The 17,706-nt window shown below is 39.5% G+C and overlaps 1 protein-coding gene across 3 annotated transcripts in view; it reads right to left on the minus strand.

Annotated features, from left to right (window-relative positions):
- pias1 (protein inhibitor of activated STAT 1) overlaps nt 1–17,706 on the minus strand; it is a 131,007-nt gene that overhangs the window by 8,367 nt on the left and 104,934 nt on the right. For all 3 annotated transcript variants that reach the window (XM_033050383.1, XM_033050385.1, XM_033050384.1), the window contains 4 exons: nt 17,390–17,463; nt 13,807–13,967; nt 2,633–2,763; nt 1,484–1,646 (listed from right to left, as the gene is read on the minus strand). In XM_033050383.1, the coding sequence (XP_032906274.1) occupies nt 1,484–1,646; nt 2,633–2,763; nt 13,807–13,967; nt 17,390–17,463 (529 nt within the window). The remainder of the gene's footprint in view (nt 1–1,483; nt 1,647–2,632; nt 2,764–13,806; nt 13,968–17,389; nt 17,464–17,706) is intronic.

Here is a 17,706-nt window from a genome sequence, read left to right on the forward strand (position 1 = left end):
CTGCACTTCCATGTGCCTAGCTAAAAGCTTTTTATACGCCACTCTCATATCTGCCTCCACAACCACCCCAGGCAATGCGTTCCAGGCCACCACAATGTAAAAAAAAAAACTTGCTCTGCACATCTCCATTAGACTTTCCCCCTCTCACCTGATAGCTATATCCTCTAGTGTTGGACATTTCCATCATGTGGAAAAGGGTTCTGGCCTCATAATTTTATATACTTCTATCGTTTACCCTCAATCTCCAGAGAAAACAATCCAAAACTGCAGATGAAACCATCTAATCCAGGCAGCATTCTGGTAAATCACCTCTGCAGCCTCTCCACATCTAAAGACCACATAGATTTAAGGTGAAGGGGGTGGAGGGAGAGAGAGTTAAGGGGACCCAAGGCAAAACCTTTATCCCAACACAGCGGGTGGTGGGTATGTGGGATGAACTGCCAGAGGAAGTAGTAAAGATGGGTACAATAGTTTTACAATGGATAAATACGCTTGAACGGGCATACTGATAGAAACGGTTCTGAGGGATATGGGTCGAAAGCAGACAAATAAGACTAGACTAGTAAGCAACTTGGTTGGCACATATAAAATGGGCTGAGGGACTTATTTCTGTGCTGTATTGCTGTGTGATTCTATTTTCTGAAAACCAGGAGCAAAAAAAACATTGTTACTGTGTGTGCTTCAGTCGTGGCTATGAAGTTGTCCTACAAGTATAATCTTTACGGCTGATGCAACTGATTAGAGTCTTCTTTTGGAAAGCTTTTGATCTTTTTTCAAGTGCTTTTAGCAAAGGTTAAATTAGATGACTAAAGATGCAGCCGGATTGTTTGATCATCTTTAATTTAAACAGCATTACATATATGCATATATTTAAAGATTTTCACTGCAGTTAGATTTAAATAATCAAAGAGCCTTCTTTTATAAACGTCATGCAATTATTGCCTGGATTTACACAACTCATTTGAACAGATAGCATGGAGTTATGTCACAGCAAAGTACTCTGCTGGGAGGAGACGAGGGAAAATTAAGGACACATTTTAGGAAAATCAAGTTAGTAATGGTTAACACCAAATGTCAGTGCCTTGGAGTTTGAGTGGAGAAAGAAAACCCCTAATTATCAGCAGTTAAGCTTAACACACCGATAATTTTGCTGCAATCGCTTTAATTACAGAAACAGCAGACTGCAACTGACATATATACAGTAAAGCGTTCCAAGATGCTCTAAATAGGAATGACAAATGCATACAAGAACAAAGTCCTTAAGCTTTGGAAAGACTAATAAAACCAAGTTGAAGAGAATCCCTGTGTGGAGGGGGATAATGAACACTGTATGTAGCAGCAATCCGTATTTGAAAAGGGAAAAAATAAAAATTTTTGCACGTATTTCCAGCTTTCAAATTGCCATGGAGTTTTTTTCCACAGTACAAACTCATTTCAAATATATAAAAAGCATCGCAAGACTGAGATCCCTCCCAAAGCTTACCCTTTGTTAATGGGCGGTGATGGAGAAGAAATTGCTGGGTATCTCTTTGCCGGTGGCTCATCATCTTCTTCTTCTGATGAACTGTCGAGTGTCAGATCAATCACTTCAACTTTCCTACTATTATGTGACGAATGTCTCTGGTCGGATAAGCTTGGACATGCACCTAACAAATAAATGAAAACAGTCCATATTTTTTTGTTGAAACAAAGATATATATTTGTCAGCAAATAGGCACCGATGATTTTGATAAATATTCACTTTTCCTGGTATATATGCCGCTTTCATCTCTGGGCAGGTTCATTCCCGTTGTGGACTTTCTCCATCAACAAATCTGGCTCTCAAACAAAATTTAATGGACTTCCAAAACACAATATGATTGTTATTTGAATTTCATGTAATAATAACAAACTCTTCTAGGATTTGAAACTGCAATGAAAATCAGATTGAGGAACACAATCTTTATCAAGAAATTACATTTATTTTTTGTGTTTGCACTAATTCTGGGGTGCAGTTTCACAAATATTGATGTAAACTAGTGAAGTGCACTATATGTCAGCTTCACTATAATTTGTCTCCATCTTCTGCATTTTAATATCCCTTGCATTTTTGTCTCATTTCAATCCAAGGCTGGCTTGACATTTAGCTTGTTTCCTGGGTGGATTATTATAGCAGTTTTTGTTCATCTGCAGGAATGTAAGATGGGGTGCCTTTCACTTTAGTTATCATCCCATGTGATTTAGACAACAGAATCCTTCTCCAGCATAGGATTTAATGTAATTATCATTTTATAATTTAACTTCACTCCTTGAGATGAATGAATATTCTATTTCCTTTGTTGTCACGTGACAAGTCAGTGGAATTCTATGTTTGCATACCCAAGGTATGCAAATAGCCGCCACATAAAGGATGTTGACAAATGTTACAAAGTATCCCGAGCAAGGTCTCCCTTTGTCGTCTACCCCCCCCCCCCCCCCCCCCCCCCCCCCCCCCCACCCCCCACCCCCCCCCCCACCCCCCACCCCCCCCCCCCCCCCCCCCCACCCCCCCCCCCCACCCCCCCCCCCCCCCCCCCCCCCCACACACACACACACACCGGCTCCTTTGTTCTTTGCATTTACTTCTGCATATTTGTTCACCTAAAGTACGTACCATCCACTCCATTATAAGAAGAATTCACTTCCTGAACTTCTTTCTTCGTTCTCATCGGTGACCACGCCCCATCTTCCTTAAACTGAATCTCATCGCAGTCCGTGCAACAACTGAGGATTTCCATGAATAATCTGTTTTATGAAAATAATTCACAGATCAATTAAGTTATTCCCTCCAACTATCATTACTAAACCGGTTGGAACTATCTCGAAGCTATTCAACTGTTAGCAATATTTGAATTTCTAGGAATTTGCCAGATCATGGCCATTTCTAAACTTTAAACTGCAATGAAGAATCGTTCAATGCAAGCTGGGCCACCTTTGGTCTTGATATCACTCACCTCTCTACATTTATACAATGAGCAATTTATTCAATGAGCTATGTGAAGAATTCAATAAGCAGAATTATACATTTTAACTAAAAAACACCCAACAAGCCTAATATTGCCATACACACCCCAATAATTAATTATTCATTTACAAGACATTGCTGAAGCTAGCAATAGCTGAAGACATTGCTTGCTCTCCACTTAAATTGTCCTTAAAGAGAGTGCCTCAGAGAGCTATTACGGGATAGTTGGGCACAGGAAATGATCAGACATGTTTAATGACAATCCGGTTATTGCAGGATATACTGGTTACTTACTATTAAACTGAACTTACAATTGTCCAACACAACCATGTATGATAAAGGTTGACATTACTGAAACTAGCTCATTCCAGATGCATGAAATATAATCTTCACAGCTGCCATGGTTGGATGTGACACACTGCTGTATCATGAATTCAGTTTTCTAGATTACTACTTCAGTATTTATAACTACAAACTATCATATCTCTAATTCTGCCAACTGTAAATTGTGAAGCACTTTCTGTACTTGATCTTGTACTTCTAATGTTTACATATACAAAAACCAACGGTCTAGTTGCAGCCAATCATCGCATATGGGACAGAAATAAATCACACAGTTGAGAAAAGTCTCAGTTTCATTTCTAAGTTTGCAACATTGGCTACTTAACCCCTCAAGCCCATTTTGCCATGCAATAATTCATGTTGTTTCTGTTCCCCAACTCCATTTTTTCTAAAATCTAAAATGTTAGTTATCAGTAAACTATATATTGCCATTGTTGATGAGTTACAGCAAACAGTCTTGTATGAGGGACTTTATCCTAGGCAATCTAGGTCAACACAAATTATATATGTGGACATTCCCCATTTCATTCTATAAAATGTCAGACTTTCGTTTTACAATTCCACACTTTTTTTTAATTTGATGACCAGAAGATCTTTAAGGTGCATCTTGAGACTTTAATTTATTGACAAAAGATTTTGGGGCAACATGTCTATAACTTCTTGGTCCCCCCCCCCCCCCCCCCCCCCCAACATCTTTCTTGGTGAAGGACTACAATTGTCTAATATGAATAGGAATAGATCCTGGTTCAAGAGTTTGATACGATTTTAGTTAAAGCATCTCATATGCTCTCTCTAAGTCCTTTACAACTCTGGGATCCACCACTTTCAGCTGCCATTATTGTAGTCATCATTATGTTGCTTGTTAATTTTGGCACTGCAAAATTTTAGCTTCCTCAATAATCCCCAACCTCCAATGTAAACCTCAAAACTAAAGTAGTCAGCATGTCTGCCAATTTAGTTTTCATTTACTACAATCAAGCATCTTTCTTTTGAAAAAAATGCATTAGACTCAACCCCAATCTAATATGCTATATTACTTTGGTGGTTTTAGAATCAGCCAAACAATAATGAAGAAAGGGACAATCAATAATGGCCTTTTATGATTGATATTCGTTGAATATCAATGGAAATTCAAGATAATCAAAGGGACACGTCACTGCAATACCCTTGCTGCAACATTAAACATCCCAATGGCAGTCTTCACTGTTGCAGCGTACAAGAGTTGCAGTCACTTCATGAATCAAACCCCAAGCCAAACTGGCAAGTAACCAAGAGCAAACGTTTGTGTGAAAGGTGCAAAGGGCAAGATTAAAATTACAATAGCTTTTCCAACTTGAATACCATTCTTTTAACTGTAGTGCAGCAGGAACCATAGATTTAAAAATAACCTCACACTTAACAGTTCCATACAGATGGGAAACTGAAACAGGTCAGTGTTCAGCAATAAATTCAATAACTAAGTAAGCCAACTATCTGCCACATACCAATTCCACAATTTTATTTTTACATTAGAATTTTCAATAACGTTCTTTCTTATTATTGCTTGAATACTGATGTGTAATTTTGCCTTCTGTTCTCCTATACTCAAGAGTGGTTCTAAAGTTTAAGTGTGAACTGCATTGATTCACTCTAACAAAAGATACTTCAAGGTACCCCATACATCAGCATTGAGCAAAGAGGACATCATTATATTGTACTGAGAGTAAAAAAGCTGCAGATGCTGGAACTCAAAATCAGAAAATACTGGAGATACTCAGCATGTCAGGCAGCATCTGTGAAGAGAGGGGTTAACATTTTAGTTCAGATTACTTTTTTAATAAAAGTTGGAGCAGACAAATGGACTGAGAATGGGCAGATGGAGTTTTATCCAAATAGGTGTGAGGTGTTGCACTTTGGGAGGTCAATTGTAAAGAGAAAATACATAATTAATGGCAAGACTCTTAAAAGCATTGACGTACAGAGGGATATTTTAGTCCAAGTCTATAACTCCTTGAAAGTGGCAACACAAGTAGATAGACATTTGGTATGCTTGGTTCGAAGTTGGACACAAAGTGCTGGAGTAACTCAGCGGGACAGGCAGCATCTCTGGAGAGAAGGGTGATGTTTCGGGTTGAGACCCTTCCTCAGTCTGAATTCTTATTCTTACTTTTCTTACTGCCTATTGTGCTTCCTGGCATGTAGGGCAGCAACGAAGGTCCTCCACTCTTTTCCGTTCTGGGCTAGCTTCTGGACACTACCCCAGGTCAGGTCCATTGTTTATATTCCTCCTCTACAGTTCGACGCCAGGTGGGTTTTGGTCTCCCTCTTTTCCTTTTCCCTTCCGGTGTCCAGTGCAGGGTTATTCTTGGGATGCTGTCTGGTTCTCTTCCATTGACATTCTTCCTAGCATCTGGCGATAGCCCTGTAAGTCCATCACGCCCAGTAGTGTCGATTCCTTCAGTTGCTGTTTTCAACACATGTGTTTTACGAGACAGGGTTGTTAGCCCTGTGCTCAACTTCCAAACTGGAGGACCAGTGGATCGCTCTTCGTCTCGCCTCTACCCTTCGACCTGTCCAGCATGGGAGACCCTAACAGGAGGCGAATCTCCCGCTGGCATAGCTCTAGGGGTCACTGAGAGACACAAGCTCCCCAACCAATCCAACGGGGAGAGTCTGAATTCACATCCCTCAATTCCCCTGGTCTATTGACCTCAAGTGCACAGTTTCATTCCATTCAATCCTTTCAAAGGAAAGAAAACAAAAACCAGGCAATATTCTCATCGCAGTCTCACCAAGGCCCTGTGCAACTACAGTAGTATTTCCTTACTCCTATAACTAAATCCTCCTGCTATAGAAGTTAATATGCCGTTTGTCTTTCCAATCTCCTACTGTACCTACATTTTGCATTCAATGGCCTTGAAACACAGTCCCACACAATCTCTCAGCATTGACAAATACTGTTTGAAGTTGCTCAATCTGGCTGTGCTCACTTTTCCCCCCACATTATATACCATGTGTGCACCCACCTACCCAGTTTGACCATTTCCTCCAAAGCCCACTTACATACTGACTATCATGCCCAGTTTAGTAGTAGCTGCAAACTTGGAAATACAAGTGACTGATATAGATTACAAATAGCTGTGGCCCAACCACAATCCCCTCAGAATCTAATTGGTCACAGCCTGTCAACCCATTAAAGATCTATTTCCACTTTGCTCTCTGCTCGATAACCTGTTTATTTCTCTCTCCTCCACATGCTCTAACCTTGTTCATCCAAAGCTCTATACATGCTCCATCCACTGTTTCCTTTACATCTGCTTCACTGGTCAGATCTTCAAATAATCCAAAAGATAAATCAAACACAATTTTCTATTTGTAAATCTATGCTAACCCCGCTTTAACCTCCTTATCACTTTCAAGGTGTTCTGTAATTTTATCTTTTATTATAGATTTTGGGCAAACAGGTCAGTAGATATTTTCTTTATGACTCTTTCAAATATTGGGGGTCACGTTTGCTACTCTCCAAACCACAGGGACAATTCCAGAATCTATAGGACACTGAAAGTTGACTATTGAGACATCCACTGAATGGGAGTGACTTTAGTGACATAGCTATGGGATGTAGATTATCGTCTCTTTTAATGCCTTTACCATTTCTTTATTTCTCATTATAAATTGTCCTGTCTACAAGGGGGCCATATTTGCTCTTGCTAGTCTATTTTTTTTTTAACGTACCTATAAAACCTCATTGAGTGTTATTATGCTTCTCATAATCTATCTTGCATTCTATATGCCTTTATTTCTTTCCCCAAGTTCTAAAATGCTCCCAATCTCAGATGTACTGAAATTTCAGGTGACTTCATAGGTCTCTTTTGATTTAGTACTCTAATTTATCCCATGAGGTATGGAAGAACCACTTTCCCTTATGGGTTTTTGGCCCTTGAAGGAACATATTTCTTTTACAATTCATATGTTTTTTCTTTAAGTGCTAACCACTGCCTGTCTTCTGCCTTACATTTGTCAATGAATCATAGTCAACTCTCCTCACATCAATAGTATACTCCATTACCTTCTTCACATTTTATCTGTTTCAATGTTACATTTTAAATGCTACAAAATACTTCTCACTGTCCCAGGCAAAATTAGTTAATGCTGCTACTATTTGGTAATATTCGCTTTTCTGCATGTTCGAAGTACACTGTGAACTGATTTTTAGCAAGCCAACAAACCGGCCGACAAACTGGCAGAAGAAAAAGGATACAAATTTACTTCTGCAACTAAGTGGCTTAAGAGCATTGATTTCTTTATCCCACTCAGCCTCTCCAATTAAAATCATTGAATCAATCCTATCATTATGGAAAATTCAAACTAGATTGAAAAATATTTTGGCACAATTTTGTAAATTGTGTCACCTTGTAGATTATTCATCAAGTCCTTTGCGTTATGGCACAGGCGTTAGCATAAACAATTGATTAGAAAGGCCACCTTTGGGAAGAGATATTACCTGGTGCCTCCGGCAAATAAATACCTGCCAGGCTACTCAAACAAACTGCTGGCATTTTTGGATTTGGTTGTAAAATGCAGAATTCACATTATCACCGGCCTCTAAGAATTTTCTGGAAGAATTAAATATCTTTCAAATAATAAGTGTAAAATTAAATTTGCTCATGTAAATCTTGCAACTGCATCATTCCTGAATTGTGGCACCTGGTGGAATGGGCCAGATGTTCACATTTCATGCCAACCTTTGTGGTTGAAGTAAACAGATTTGTGGAGATAGCTCAAATGGAAAATGGTGCATGTTCCTGCCATAATTAGAATGATAGTGATGATGGAATTACAGGACTTGCGTTCTGGTGTGCTTCTTTTCAAAACATTAAGCACATTTGTTGGCAACCTGTCTACCTTCTCTCAGCATTCTCCAATACTACTGCAGAGCCTGCAGCAGTAAAACAGACAAATTGGTCATTGCTGAACAATAAATACATTTGCCTATATAATATAATTTTTTTTTTAAATTAATCTGCTGTGATGACTTCACCAATGCTCCATTTGAGAGGTGTAAGCTTCTGATAGTGGGGCCCAAGGCGGTTTGTGTTAGCACATCACAAAGGCTGATCGAAAACTGATTGGTGCAGCATTTGCTTTAGCTAATTAAGGCATTGCTTTCATCCTCTCTGCTAGCTTCCTTTTTTAATGCACCAGGTTGACCATGTTCCCGAGGGGAGATAATAGTTCTACGTTTTCTACAAACTAGTTCATTGAATGGTTTTGATGCCGTTGGTGATGAAAGCCAGAAAGTGCAGAGTCAAAAGGCTACACTCAAAAAGAATCACCACCAGCTAATCACTGAACTAATTATCAACTCTGCGAGTCACGCCAGAGTTATCAACCCTACTGTGGGAAAGATAAGCAAAAGAGACTGGCTCAATGCAAGTGGCAAAATTACTGCATCAAATGGAATATAGTGGAAACCCTCAAATGTGGCAAAGGACATCTATTACCATAATGCCCTCACCTCCCACTTAAATACTAGATTGAGGATAAGCTACCACAAGACAGGCATAACCCAAGAGTCAATTTGGCACATCCACATCAGCAAGTGAGTAGCATCGCCCCTGAATTAGTGTGCATGTAGGTCTGCTAGATCAACGAAATGTGATATTTCTTCTGCATCATGTAGAGATCAAATCTCTCTGCTGTATATCGTAAGTGGATTTAACAAAGCATTCCACATTGTCAGCAGATGGCTCATTTGCAATACCAAAAAAAAAATAGGATGCCCACCAATATTGATTGAATTATATGTTATATTGCGGTTTACAAAGCTCACTTAACATTTTAAAACATTATGATGGGTTTTCACAGACCAGGAGTAAAAGTGGAAGACTCGTCTGTCTTAATATCATTGAGTCTTATTGCCATAGAGTCAGAATACAGTAACAAGGTCTTCATGCCGACCAAGATGCCCTATCTAAGCTCATTTGAACATGTATGTGTCATATCCCTCAAAACACTTCCTGTCCAACCTGTCCAAATGTTTTGAATGTTATTGTGTCTGCCTCAACTACTTCCTTGGGCAGACACAAAATGCTGGAGTAACTCTGTGGGACAGGCAGCATCTCTGGAGAGAAGGAATGGGTGACATTTCGGGTCGAGACCCTCCTTCAGACTGATTCCTTCTCTCCAGAGATGCTGCCTGTCCCGCTGAGTTACTCCAGCATTTTGAGTCTACCTTCGATTTAAATCAGCATCTGCAGTTCTTTCCAAAATCCTTCCTTGGGCAGCTTGTTCCACATGCCCACCACCCTGTGTGTGAAAAGGATGCCTCTCAGGTTAGTGTTGACCCTTTCCAGTCTCACCTTGTACATATGCCCCCTAGACCTTAATTCCCCCGAGCCTGAGAAAATGACTGTGCATTCACACTGTCGATTTCCCTCATGATTTTATACACCTCTATAAGATCACCCCTCAGCGAACTGTGCACTAAGGAATAAAGACCTAATCTGCCCAAACTCTCCTTATAGCATAGACCCTCAAGTCATGGCAACCTCTTGTAAACCATCCCTGTACTCTTTCTTAGAACAGGACGGCCAAAACGAGTCACATGTGATAATAAAGTATCACTCAAAACTGAACACAATACTCCAAGTGAGGCCAATGTCTTGTACTATTGTGTTTGAAGGAGTCCAAGATGTTCTGTGTTTGTTAAATCACAAATTATATTAAAACTATTTTATCTTTTCATTTGCAAAATTTATAAAGCAAGAGATTCTATGACTTTCCTCAACTTTGGTACAGAATATCAGTTGCTAATGATGATAAAAATAGTCAGAAGCTGGTTAATCTCCTGTGAGGATGCAGTAACTCATGCAAACCATGCTTGTTTTGACAAGCTGAAATTTAATCATGCATCTAATGGCCATATCTCTGCCATATCTGCCATATAACGGCCATATCTTTATTTTTACTTTCTTTGCGTTTTCTGGAATCAGCCTGATTTTCACCTAATTAGTGAAGTCTTTATACTAACCACCTCAAATGCTTCCAAGTTTTGTATCATCTGCAAATTTGTGAAGTTTCTGAAATGGTTCCATCTTAAAGATGCAATGTGCAACAGCTCGTGGAAGTGTATCTGAACTGCATCTCCATCTACAGAACCAAAATAGTTTTTCTTTGCAAATAGAATGGTCCTAGAAAGCATGTATCATCTCTGAATCCAGTTATAAACCACAAGATTTCAAGCATTAGGGTAGAAAGGATTTTTGACCTTGTTGTCCATTGAATTGGATTATATCCGATGTGTTTTCAATTTTATTGACCAGCAACACTTGCTCTCCATGTGAAAAGGACAGCTGTAGATCCTGGTTGCTCGCTATTTTAATTCCTCTTCACTTTCCCATGCCAACAGTCTGACCTTGGCCTCCTACACTGCCAGAGTTGGACCACGCACAGACTGGAAGAACAACACATCATATTCCACTTGGGTAGGCTGCAACACAATGGCAAGAATTCTCAAAATTATCAAGTTACACCCCACCCCCTTCCCCATCATCCTGATCCCCTCCCCTTCCCTCATGCACATCTTACTTTCCACTTTCATCACTCAGTAATGTAGCAGTAAGGCATTTTCCAGTTACCTAGGACTCCCGCTATGTTCAATAGATGAAGACCATTATAAAACCATTATAAACAGCAACAGATTACTCCATAGAATAAGCAGACACCAATGCCTTTAAGTGATACAAATCCAAAAGCTACACTTTTTGCTACTCTGTCCATTGTCTGCAAATGAATTCTGCTCATAGCCTAGATAATGGTTGAATTTAAGAGCAAAATACACAGCAAAAAAAGGTTTCAACCTGCTGGACAAAAAAACTCAAATGTGGCAATAAGCTAAATGGGGCTCACTCTCCCAATTGATAGCCAGCTTGAGAAGTGAAGCAAACCTCAAGGCAATCTCTAGCAGCCAACACTTAAAAACTTGCACAAATGACAAAACAGTGCGCTGAATAGAATTAGTACTGTATACTAACCACCAAATTAATGGCAAAACTTATTTTTTCTGATTTAATTGTGTTACACATAATGATCTTCATGCTGTGTAATATAGATTTGAAAGCTGAAATGCAGAAGTCATCTAAATTATACACAAATCAGAAAAACATTGCACTGGGATTCTACTGATCTCATAGAATGTAAAATACTTTGGCTGCAGGCAGTTAATTTGGTTAATGTAGACCACATGAGCAGTCTGGAAATTTAATGCTTAGTTTTAGTTATATAATGTTTCAGATATACATTTGCAACAAACATCACAAAGCCTCTTTCCCAATAAGCTTTTTTCCCCGCATAATTACAAAATATACCCATTTTCAACACTTCCACGACTAAGTGCCTTATATTTTGCTTGGGTAGGTTATAACACAGCGGAATGAACTTTGAATTCTCCGATTTTAGGTAGGTTACCAAACCCCCTACCCTCCTTCGCTGTGCCACAGCTGGACGCACCCATTCCTCCCTTCCCCCAACATCTACATTCCTTCCTCTGGCTTGACAATTCACTCTCTTCTATCCTCTCACACCTTTTGTCTTTTTATGTCTGGCCTTTTCCAAACCATCTGACTATATAAAAGCCCCCTCACCAATACCCACCCAGCACTTAGAGCGGCACGGTGGCGCTGCGGTAGAGTTGCTTTGACCTGACCCTCCTCTCGTCCAGGTTTCTACCTCACTCTCTCCTCAACCACAAACAGTCTGAAGAAGGGTCCCGAGTCGAAATGTCACCTATCCATGTTCTCCGGAGATGCTGCCTGATCCACTGGGTTACTCCAGCACTCCCTTTTTTAAAAAACTTCCAAGCCCAACGCAATCGCTTAAAAAAATCTCCCTCATTTCCGATTTTTAAAAAAGCAAGTCTTCATCATTTCACCTTGGGATTGAATACTATCAAAACTCGGAAGACATTAGGGAACCTCCGCATTTTGCTGCAGGAATACATCGGTGACTTTTATCAAACCCACCTTCAAGCAGTGAAAATTTTACAGCATCCTAACTTTATTAGTGTAAAGATAGAAAACATTCTATTTCGTGTGCTAACATCCAATGACAAAAGCAAGTTATGGACGATTCAGCCTGTAGTGCCAAGGTTTTTTCCAAAATATCAGGTATAGCAAACATCAGGTCTTTCTAATCTATCAAATACTGACCAATGATTTTATTTTTGAATCTTTACAGCCTGTACCCCACACAATCTTTACCCTTGCCCCAATTTTCTTGCCTCTTCAAAGCTCATTCTGACCACACTTTATATTTAAAAGGATGATCACTAACACAAAGAGCTTCAAGCATATGCCAATTGTAACTTTCACCAAAGTCACATGTCAAGATGCAGCCAAGAGCTACATCCAAAGCATGCCTCTGAATAAACAACATCTATAGTGGGACCGTTAGAAAATTGATTTAATCAAAACGTCAGATCCACCACCGCAGACGTAGAAAAAGGGCAATGGAAAAATATTTTGCAACAATAATTTATCTAACACCAGATATCACCAGGATTTTAAATATGAGTCAATTGTGCTTGAAGCAGTATAATAACATAAAAAAGCTTGAGATAGTGTTGAAGGTAAGGAAGTGCAGAATACCCAAATAGAGCTCATACAAAAACAGAGCATTTAAAGTAAATGGGCCTGGGATAGATAAACAGACAGACACCAGTCAATCTGACGAATGGCTTAAAATTTCACCTCAAAATTTAAAGAGTTTCCTCCACCAGCACAATTTTTCAATCAGTTTCTAATTTGTCTCCCCTGAAAGAAGATGCAACTCTTGTTATTGTTCAAGACTATGTGGCAGACACACAGGAAGTGTGGGTTGTATTGCAGCCAAATATGACTATTTCAATGTCAGAAAAGCTGCTTTCCAAGAGGACTTATTGGCATGGGGATCCTAAATTATTCTTCTCTCTTCCTCACATAGGAGCAGAAGGTATGTCATTTCACAACTGGTCAAGATCAACTAGAAGCAGAAGAACAATCACAGATTCTGCTCTCATTTCTTCACCTCACTCATGCAGTACATTTACCACTGGGCTAGTAAGCAGCGTTAGTATTCATCCTCAATGCTAACTGCCACATGAAAAAAATTTTTTGCTGTCACTCAAACCTGCAAAGGAAACAGGCTTTCTCTTGTAAATAATATTTTGACCTTTCTTGATCAAGGTTGGAAAATATACCAAGAGTCTGTTTAATCAAGGTGCAATATACAATATTTGAAAATGTAGAGAAGTTGCTAAATGTACCACCTTCTAATGAGGTCATAGTCTCTAAACATTCTCCATACCAAGGCGCGCAATTTAAATGGTAAATACATTCACATAATGGTGTATTTAGTATAAATACTGCTCAAAAATCACTCAATGGATCAAGAGTTCATTTAAATCCAAGAAAGTGGTTAAGCAAAACATGAATTTTTATTTGAGCGTAGGATCATTTGCTCACCCATCAATAATTAGATGTTCATAAGGGCCCTTTTTATCACACACTGGACAAACCCACGTAGGTTTTTTCTCGTTCATCTGAATGTAAAGAGTTGCATCAAAGCACTGGAGATGCGAGCAGGTTATAGCACGACATGGGATCGTCAATCGCATTTTACCCAGCTGTAAAAATAAATGTATGCATTCATGACCAACTAATCCAGATCACCAGTACTATCACTCGTCACACTTCTATTAACAACAGCTAGCTTTCAATTTCATGAAGCCCAGTGAAATAAAACATTTTATGCAGGCTATAATAATGAATGAATAAAAAACAACTTTAATATTGCCTGGTAGAAACAAGGACCTGCAGATGCTGGTTTACAAAAAAGGGCAAAGTGCTGGAATAACTCAGTCAGGCAGCATTCCTGCAGAACAAGGATAGGTGACTTTTGGGTCGGACCCTTATTCTGTCGATGAGTCTCAACCCAATACAAGTTTTCCAGGGATGTTGCCTGGCCTGCCGAGTTACTCTGGCTTGACATCTTAAATATTGTCTATTTTGTAAAATGCAACAAAAGACATGTTAAGGTCACATTAGGTAATTTTCCACTTGTCCATTATTTATACGTACAGAATTCTAATGCAACTAGCCAAAATGTAAAGATTTTGCGATTTCATAAAATTGTTTTCAATGTTTAGTTTAGTGTAGAGAAACAGCGGGGAAACAGGCCCTTCGGCCCAGAGTCCTTGCCAACCAGCGATCATCCATACACACGAGGAACAATTTACAGAAGCCAATTGATCTACAAACCTGCACTTCTTTGGAATGTGGGAGGAAACCGAAGGAAACCCATGCGGTCACAGGAGAACGTACAAACTCTGTACGGACAGCACCCATAGTCCGGATTGAACCCGGGCCTCTGACACTGTAAGGCAGCAGCTTTACTGCTGCGCCACTGTGCCGCCCTAACTACGAATATTGCCTTGTTCACTCCGATGCAACTTTGTTCAGCCTCCAGCACCGTAGCTTGGCCTTGGCCCCGCAAATGTTTACACATGGGCAGTTTGTTCAAGTTTTCATAAATTGTACCGTGTTTCTCTCATCTATCCACTATTTCAGATCAGTATCTTATTTCAAAAGTGATGCAAAATTAGCATCATAAGAGGTATTTTTAGTTTATTTACATTTATTCATACGGGCAGTGCAGTTGTAGATGGATCAGCAGCAACATCCCCTGAAGACGTGGCATCATGTGATGGTGGATGGAGTTATTCATTTATATTTGCTCTGTTTTATATTAATATTATTTAGTCTCAAAATATAAAATAGTATAAAAGATTGTTACTGAAAAGGGTAAGGTGATGTCATATCATTAGGCAATTTCAATAAATGTTTATGTACAGAATACTAGTGTGACGTACAGTAATTGAGAAGTTCTCATACAACCAGCAAATTCACGCAGTTAGCAATCCTCATTCCTGTGGATGCTGGAAAGCTGACAGTACACTGTTTGTCTGAAGGCAAGATGTTTTTAAATAGTTAATTATCAATATTGTTATACGATAATCTGAAAACACTCTAATATATCAGTTTATCTCTCTGGCGTTAACTCATCTGCTGCATGTCCACATTTGTACTTGCATCCATGTTCAGAAACATAAAGCCAAACAGTTTCCAAGTACATCTCAAACAATCAAACAAGAGGTATCTCAAACAATTACCATTCGATAAGTAAATCAATGTAGATATCAAACACGTGTCTATCGTCAATTTTAAAATCTTAAGAATAAATGCAATTCCTATTATAGATCTATGGAAGAGAAAGCCATTTGGCTCATGATGTCCATGCTTGTTATATGTTCAGAGCAAGTTTAACAGCTGGTATCATTGCAGGCTATTGGTAATCCAGTGCTTATCCAAGTACTTCTGAAGTGTGACAAAGCTTTTTGCCTTTACCAGGCTTTTGGACAGCAAGTTGCAGAGAACCGCTCTGTGTGAAAATATCCTTCCTAATTTCCCCCAATTATTTATTATACTTAGTTTATAGTTATTAATATATTTAGAATGTACATTTATGCATCTCCTGTTCTTCTCATCCCCCCCTCTGCCCCCCCCCCCCACCCCACTCCCCCTTACCAAACCAAAGTGATAAAGGGAAAACAAGTCTGTCTATACAGTCTGCCGATGCCACTCAGCTTCTCTGGACCCCCCCATCCACTCCACCCCCACCATCCTTTATTCCAAATAAAACAATGCCAGTCTATTAAATATACTTCATTAGCTCTGACGATATCCACAATCCCTATGCACTTTCTGGAAAATGTTCTCCAATGTGGTGACCAGAGGTTTATCCAACTGAAGTTTTATCCAATTAAAGCATGGTAGTTGTGTTTTAGTCTTCTCCATTTCAGCTAATAAAGGAAAGTAGCTCAGATAGCTTATTTATGTGCAGGCTCTCCTCGGGAATCAGTGGACCCACGTTCTCCATTCCTCAGCACGTATTAGTCGTCTGACAACTATCTGCTCCTTTGACTTGTATTCCTTTCCCAACTGCACTCTAATTTCTCTCGCTGTGAATTCCTACTCCCAACCACAATAGAGTGATACCCGCTGGAGAGTGTACATTAATAATATAAGAGGCAAGTGCTGGATTAGCTGTGAACACACCAACACCTGAAGATGGCTTCTTGGGCTTCCTGCAATCATACAGTTTGGCATAGAATAAGCCATCTACTTCAGGGAGAGAGGACACTTGATTAAAAAAAAAAAAAAAAAATCTTTGGGGGAGTCACGGGAACCCAGAACAAGATAAACGAGAGAGACACAAGGTACTGCAGATGCTGGAATCTCTGGCAAAACAAAGTGTTGCAATAACTCAGTGGGTCAGATCATTTAAATGACACAAAGTGTTAGCTGATTGAATAAAAATGAGCTATTTTTATAACTCGTTTGCATAATAGGTACATTGAAAACTTGTTTCAGTTAACATTAATAAAAGAAAAACACTACCACCTAACCCGAATCTGCATTTTCTGTGCTTCTTTTGCACTTAGAAGATAGATAAATTGGATTCACAGTTTTAGCTGCTACAGTGAATTCTATTTTAACTTCAACAACCTGGGCGGGATGGTGGCGCAGCAGCAGAGTTACTGCCTTACAGCGCCATCGATCCTGACTACTGGTGTTGTCTGTACAGAGTTTGTATGTTCTCCCCATGACCTGCGTGGGTTTGCTCCGGTTTCCTCCCACTCCAAAGACGTACAGGTTTGAAGGTTAATTGGCTTGGTATAATTGTAAATTGTCCCAAGTGTGTGTAGGATTGTGTTAGTGCATGGGCATCGTTGGTCGGCTTAGACTAGGAGAGCCGAAGGGCCTGTTTCCGCGCTTGTATCTCTAAACTGAACTTTTCAGAGCAAAGCACAATAATCAGGATCCATGCAGCACCACAAGCAAGTTGTTAAGTCTATGAATTACATCCGTTTGGTGCTGTTAATCAATAAAATTCAATTTGTGGTTTAGATCCCAAACAGTTAATAAACACGGCAAGAGGAAGAGAAGGTAATGTAATCATTAATAATTCAGATGTGGTTGTACTCACAGGACACAACAGAGACACCCGCAAACTGGTTGTGGCAATTTCACTGTCGGGATCGGCTGTTAATTTCTCTTTGACTGCATGTGGAAGAATATTTTCCAAATTACTTAAGATGACTAGATTTTATTTTAATACAAAACACTGTACAAGTCATACTGCCCCCCAACCCCCCTCGCCTTATATCCATAGGCATCGCACCCTCAGAAGTCATTCCTCATATACAAGTCAGTAGTGAACTGCAGCTGTAAGTAGTGAACTGCTTTTTAACCTCTGTGATAATTACAGCCAATCCGCGTGTATGTACACAAACTTTACAATGG

Source organism: Amblyraja radiata, chromosome 34 (genome assembly GCF_010909765.2).
Source record: "Amblyraja radiata isolate CabotCenter1 chromosome 34, sAmbRad1.1.pri, whole genome shotgun sequence".
In the NCBI taxonomy this organism is placed as follows: domain Eukaryota; kingdom Metazoa; phylum Chordata; class Chondrichthyes; order Rajiformes; family Rajidae; genus Amblyraja; species Amblyraja radiata.